The 7,377-nt window shown below is 39.4% G+C and overlaps 1 protein-coding gene across 1 annotated transcript; it reads right to left on the bottom strand.

Moving 5' to 3' along the window:
* Positions 1-2,383: 2,383 nt before the first annotated feature.
* LOC144641897 (achaete-scute homolog 5-like) lies at positions 2,384-3,700 on the bottom strand. Its single transcript, XM_078500912.1, has one exon. It carries the CDS (start codon positions 3,547-3,549, stop codon positions 3,145-3,147), a length of 405 nt encoding a protein of 134 aa, XP_078357038.1. The 5' UTR covers positions 3,550-3,700; the 3' UTR covers positions 2,384-3,144.
* Between the last annotated feature and the right edge of the window lie 3,677 nt (positions 3,701-7,377).

Here is a 7,377-nt window from a genome sequence, read left to right as displayed (position 1 = left end):
AGAGGTCTGTTTTGTCAGCAAAGACTCTCCGCTATACGACAAACACTCTCGTTATTTCAAAAGAGATTGTTGATGAGAGTGTGCAGGTAGTCAGGTCCAAATGATTCGCGTGACGAAGAGCACTTCAAAAAGCACGTGGGTAGCGGCCCTGTGAATATGGCCTGACTCTCACCCGGATCGCATAACAGGGAAGGAGCCAGCGAAACTGGTCGTCTGGCTAGTTGCATGAGGACAAAGGTAACCTGTCCTTAACATTGTCCCACAAGAGCGCCTGAGATACAAACAGCTAAACTGTAGTCTACTCTTTTCGACAGCGGAACAGCTAGGCTCTGTTTGTAGAATTTATTCAAGTCTTTGTCTATAGCATCATGGTGGACAAAGGGGAAAAAAAGCATGTTTTTGAATTCTTGAGCAAACTGTACCCACGCATTGCTAGTACTGTTTGATAATATTAAAAAATAGCTCATCGTAGGTGTATATTGCTTATTGAGAAATCCTATCCGACAGAAAAACTATTGTGCTACAGACGCAGGTTGACTAAACCCTGGGAAAGACTAGAGTTCATTTCAATAGAGGATGAATGGAATACTTTTCTCGGCTGTCTATAGGCAGTGTTTACTTTTCCTCTGTGTGTGAAAAGTTTTCGGTGTTGTCGGCAAAAGGCAGGTTTGTGTTGCTAGGCACACAGTATGCACCTTTGAAATGTCGCTAAAACGGAATAATTTCACATGAACAACAACCTAGTTAAACTGTCAAGTGAGTTTACACAATGCGATCCATTGTTTCCTTTTAAATGACAAAAGATTGACTAAATGATGGGACACGTTTTGAGCTTCACTCTGGAGTAGAAAAAAATCTAGAAAAAACTAGTGAGAAGCGACTATTATCACCCAAAGCAACTGAAGGATATTGTTTAATTGCTTGAAGCCACGTTTCAAATGTGCCCAAATCGAGGTTGCTAATGAGTCATCTTCGAGCTCATTTATCCAAAAATACACCTTGGTCCTTGGTCCCAGAGGTTCTTGAATGCACGTGGTCTTTTAAAGCCGATTCATATAGACTGACACCTAGTTTTACAATCTTTGTTCCGTTTTACAAGTTTGCTTTACGTTAGACAGTAAGCGTAAAAGATGCGCCTTAGTCAGGCTGCAGATTTGCTAGAAGTTACTAAATTTAACTGAAATATTTGTACGTTATTGTGTTGTTAGAAATAAACAGGAAAAGTCGCAAGCGAATTTCTTTTCAAAAGGTACTTTTGTGGGGATGTATTTGTGTTCCTTAAGGCGCTTTTGAGCTGTGGTTTTTATTTTGTTAATCTTGTATTTTATCAAAAGCGAAAGGAAAATCGTGTTTCCGTGTTTTTTCACCGAAACGGTTTTGTTGTAAATATTCGTTAACGATTATTTCTCTTCTGCTCTCCGCTTTGGATAATTGATTTGATTTGCATAACAACTCGTCGGAAATTAAAGAGAGCATTGCTTTAAGCAATTACTGCGAAACACTTAGCAAATTTTAAATACGAGGATTAAGCGGAAATTTTTACCACGGGAGGGAAAGCGTAAAACAAAACGTCACTGTGACATTATCTTTAAATCTGGAAAAACAAACTCGAAATAAATTGCTTATCCACAGGCTAATTTGGTTTGTAAACGCTGTCAGAATTCGTAAATCGACTTCGGTGGCATAATTATTTCGCTAGGCTACTCATCAAAGCTGAACCGAAAAGGGAATAGGTTTAAATACAACACCGAGCAACAGTTATTGTTCCTGTTTAATTGGCTACATCTAAGCTTTAAATATTAGCATAAAACAAGGAAAATCTTCCCAAACAAATCTCTTAATGTGAGCCAGTTTATCAGCTGTCGGCGAGCTAGAGAGAAACCACAAGCAGAATTTGCGCTTAAACCTGATGTATCTTTTGTATCGTGTACCGAGTGATGTTATCGAAGCGAAAGAACGCACTTTGTTCACGCTTAATTAATAGAAACAAAAGCGCCCTACACACAAACTAGACAATTGTCTCTTTAGCGACCTAGGCTTCCAAACACGTCCTTTGCTATTTTATAGAAAACAAGTTTTTTTCTGCTTTCTTCTTTCCCAATAAACATTCAGCATGAAAACAGCGTGGTAAAAATCAAAGTTTTCACAGCACTGCCTCAAAGTTGAACAACCAAGCAAGATTTGTTAGTACAGCTGTACTCGATCGGCCACAAAGAGAGCTCCGTGTCATGCGCACTAAACCCGACTGAACCATTTTGGGAAATTACTGAATTGTACTAGTCTTTTAACAAAGACAAAAGGTTGTATCAAGGCGAGCGCGCGGCCGGCAAACCCGAAAAGGTGAAAACTCGTTAGGCTTATTATTAATAAAACGGCAAGACTCTTTGTGTTGTAAAATACATTTATTCGTCCTGCTCGTGGTGCTTAATTATACCGCCATGGACTGCAAAAGACGCAAGCGGTTCTATTTTTTTTTTTTCATTAGTATTTTATGGCACGATTATTGTTACTCTATATGTTACACGTAAGCTTTCGAATGTTACAGGACTTTATCATTTGAATAACAAACTATAAAAGCCGTCGAGCGCGCACAGGTAAAAGGCAATAAATTGGAACAAGGCGACAGGTCGACAAGTGCCATTTAAATGGCACTGTTGTTAAAATGGCCTTTAAATTGAGCGTCTCGAAGGCAAGCCAAAATAGACTGAAGAATGCATTTTAGAAAGACTTTTGTCCGCTAAATACACTTTTCCACTAAATTATGCAAATTCGCTATGTTATACAAGGATATTTACAGTCATTAAAAATTTTCGTGTTCATCAATTACTCACTTTATCGGAACTGCAAGTTTTCTTTTTCGTATTAAGTTTCTTAAAGCAAGCAAATTGAGAACAGAAATACAGTTTAGCTCTGCCATTTTCTAAACGAAAGTTCAAAGGCAGGGAGAACAAACGAGAAAACGATCTCTCTTTCTCTCTCCTGCCTGAATTAAAAGAGCAAATCTTCTGTTTAATTTAAAGTCAAATGCACTAATTTCAATTTCTGTGACTCACAGAAAGCAGAAAACATTACTGTGCAATAACATTGTCTTGTGTAAAGCTTCACGCTCTTGAAATCGCACGAAATGACATCAACTGTTCTTTTTTACCTTTCTTCTTCCGTAGATTCTTGTCTTTTCTCCGTTTCCTCGGTGTTCTTATCCTGTTTGCCATCTTTACCGACATCCAACAAGCTCTCCAAGTGTTTAATGTACCTGATAGCGGCCCGTAGCGTCTCTACCTTTGACATCCGCTTATCCGTGGGTTCGTCGGGAAGGTGTTCTCGAAGGCGCGCATAACCTTCGTTAACGTGACGCACTCGAATACGCTCCCTTTCGTTCCTCTTCCGAATGAAGGCAGGCTCGAGGTTGTAATCGTACAACGGGTGAGGAATCGGCATTGTCATTGGCGGTCCGTAATATGGAGGCAGTTGACTCAGTGGAGGATTTTCACTCGGAATTCCCAGCTGATAGCAGGTTGGCATTGAAAAGGCAAAATCTGGATACTCCATTCTGAATTAATTAAAAAAATCCCAAATCTCTGGAGAAATCTTGAAGCGGAAGGCTTGCGATGCAGGCAGTTGAAAAAACCCGGAGGTAGTGATCCGCGAAAGATAAGTCGGTGATCGAGTCTTGTTGACGAAATGTATCAATGTTGTCCACGAGAGCAAAAGTTAAACTAAAATGAGTTTTTGAGCGCAGTTTAATAAGGCTCCACCTGCTGGGTTAGCCAATCACAGGCCGCGTTTGTTTTGACAAACAATTAATTGGATTATCACAACTTTCGATCTCGGAAAATAAAGGAAAAATACCGCGTGTGCTGCCATACTAGAATTACACTCGTTAAATAGGGCAACAGGAGTGGAAAACAAGCAGTGTTATTAACGTGGGAGATTAAAACATGGGAATGTATGGCTAGTTGTGTTATGCTAATTGCTCGTACAGTTCAACACCTTGAGACCAGCCTGGCCGTACTCAGACATACAGGGGCATCATATCTCTATAGAATGCGAAGTTCTCGCGATGAACGTAATTGAGCTTAGGTATGCTGTAAATACACCAATTTACACAGAGGGCGAACTTATGACCCAAGTTTAATTTTGTGTGCAGTGTGCCTGTTCTCCTTCACAATGTGAGTTTAATAACGGAAGCTACGTGCTCCCTCACTCAGACAGGGCGGGGGTCTTTGAAAAAAACTCCACAACACGCGGATTGAGTTCAGCCAGCTATTCACTGCTAGACCCCTGAGGTGTCACTGAAAGGCAGATTCTAAATTACAGTGAGCGAAGCTCGCTGACAAACACAATTTAGCCGACTTGGAAGCCCCATAGAAAACAACTACTCTCCCCAGAGAAGATAAACCACAAAAAACAGAACTGGTCATGGGTGAAAAACAAACTTCTCAAGGGATGAAAGGGTATCGCTTGTTGAAGATAAGATTTATCCAAGTAAAAAAGATTACGTGCTTTTTGTGCTTTAATGAGACATGAAGAACAATAAGCTATCGTCGTGTTGTAGCGTACTATAACTTGTAATGGCAACATTCTATATTTAGTAAACACACCTTTGAAATGGTCAACTCAATTAAACAATACATCATGCTCTTGCGTGGTGGACATGAAAACATTCCCCATGGCCCTTGAGTAATTAAGCCATTCCCATTGGCTCTGGGGTGACGTCAGTGTGGGTGTCCGCCTATAGAGGCCTTGTTTAACACATGCTCGGGGCATTTATTCACAGCACATTGAGCATCGTTTGACCGACAGGGCTGTTGCTGAGGCACACACGTCCCAAAACACTTTTTAATCGTCTCATTTTAAACACATAGCATTGAGGATGGCTGAAATTAATTGTTAGCACCTGCTTATTGTATTGAACTTTTGTTCCACTTGGAAATTCAGCTCACTCTCGCGGCGATGAATACAACGCAAGACAATGCATCTTATCTTGCAAACAACCACAGAAAATCCTCAAACTACACGCCACATTGTTGCAGCTTAGCTGGCTAGCTAAACTCTGCTAGTGCGCCGTATAAAAGCGTCAGAAACGAAGAGAGGAACCATTTATTCTTGGAGCAAGAAAGGGGTACATCACACCCTCTTTTCGTACCCCTCAGGGAGCTGTAGAGCTGATCGACCGAACACTTCGGAAAGAATTCTTTTCATAAACATACAAAGCTTGTCCTCGATTGCCCGAAGACAATACTTCGCACAAAAGAAATTTACTCTAATTTCCATTCGACACCTTTCGCTATGTTGTTTTTGCGCTAAGCACTTCACGCTAGAAGGCGAAACGAGACAATGTAGAAAGAGGTCAAAGAAGGCTTCTCTCCCAGGCTATATTTGGATAAGACTGAAACATGATTGAAACATAACCTGACACTAATTCGACATCATTTGTTGAAGCACATGGAAAAGTGTATCGCTTAAGCAACCTCCAAGCAACAAAAGTAACACACTAGCTTAGCTAATCAGTGGTCAAATCTTCAATTGATTATCATAAACGCTTTGTAACAGTTTAAAATCGCTATTATCCCGGAGACAAAATCAATGCTGTGTCTATTTGAGTCTTAATTGCTTAGCACGAGGAAAAACAACAAGAAATGAGACTTAAACCAGTTGTTATTACCTTTGCCAAAGTGTTTTTGTCTCGCTGAGTAGTTTGTTATCGAAGTCAGCTGAAAACGTGCATAAAGATATTTTTTTCTAAAAAAATTAAGCTCCGAGGTCATAGTCCTTTAAACAGCATTGTAAAGTCTTGGAAGTGGACGAAAGAAAATCATGCAACCCAGAAAGGTGTTAAAACGCGCCAATAATTCCTTGTCAGGTTAAAAACCCATCTACACGGGCCCGTTTTAATAGATAACCATTTTCTTTTGTTATATATTTGCATACTAATTAGGCTTTTGAGAAAAAGCGAAATTTTCGACGGATTGCTGTGGAACCAACGGGCTTGCCAAAATGTTTTATCGCCTTGTTACTCATAAAATCTTCATTTACACCGATTGAACTTTTTCACCGGAGATCTTTTGCGTTCGTCAACGAAAACCAAACAGAGACAATTCATTTAAATTAACGCAAAATTTGGTAAATATTCTAGAATATTCATGAGCTTTGAAACATGATAATAGAAGAAAGGCGATGGAAGCAAGGCGAACAGTCAAAACTCGCTCGAAATAAGCTGTGTTTTGATCGTGTGTAAACAATGAAACGGCAAATCAATTTTTAATGATGATGAATGAGAATGGCGCACAAGTGTGAGTTCCTCTGTTTTTTTTTTTAAGAAGGAATAATAACAATAAAAAATAAAACAGGACAAAACAAGAAAAGCAGCTGATTTTCTTTCCGTGGCGCCTGCATACAACAGAATATCTGGTTTACCAATTCTTTGGGAAAATGCCCTGAGCAAGATCAAGAAAAGAATTCATCTTTACTTTGATAAATACATTTAGCGGTCGCTTATGCGGTCGGAGAATCATCACTTAAAACAACTTGACCTTTTAAATCGCCTCGATTATTTTTTTTCCAAGCAAACTTTGTGAAAAGAAATTGTCTTGACAAAACGCATTGGACATTGTTGTGTCGCTATTACCAAGAATAATTATAGTTTATCGTTCGGTGTCTAATTATAAGTGTATCAGCTTTCGCCAGAGCCATCCTGTTTTGTTTAGCTGAACAGTTGCTTACCGGTCGCTTCAGGTTTAAAATCTCTACACCTGGGAATGGTTAAATCACTACTGTCTACATTCGAGAAGTTTCCTCTGGAGAATCATTGTTAAATCATAAATTTTCAGTGCTGTTTATGCTCAAGTAATTACGTACTTTTATGAACCGTAATTTTAATGCACGACTAAGGTTACGCTCCAATTCGTTTTATTCAACTTCTCCCTAAAAAAAAAACCTCCGCCGTTTCTCAAAACTGAGCGTATTTTAATGGCTCAGTTCTGTTCTTTTATTTATCTGTTACTCGGGAGATTTTGCATTCGGTTTTGTTTTTTCAAAACGGTTCACTGCCATATGCAAACAAATCAGGAATATCAATTCGCTTCGTATACTGAAAATCCAAGAGCAATTTTGGCCCAGAAATAGAACACAGAAAATGCTAAAATTCAGCAAAGGAAGTCTGCATCATTTCCATAAAACAACTTTCGCAGAAGGTATTGATTTTATTCGTCACGGGAACGCGGACACATATACAGATATTGTTTTCTGCGTGAAAATCTAACCTAACACAAGCTGGCTAGCCTGACTGATCAAAGTGTAAAAGTTTGAGCCCCTCAATAATAACAGAAGCAGCACGCTAAAAAGAATAGCTTTATTAACCTGGCTCCACGAGTTCTT

The sequence above is a fragment of the Oculina patagonica genome, chromosome 2 (assembly GCF_052425735.1).
Source record: "Oculina patagonica isolate OP01 chromosome 2, crgOcupat, whole genome shotgun sequence".
Lineage (NCBI taxonomy): Eukaryota > Metazoa > Cnidaria > Anthozoa > Scleractinia > Oculinidae > Oculina > Oculina patagonica.
Note: the sequence above shows the minus strand (reverse complement) of the source record. Positions and strands in the feature narration are given on the sequence as shown.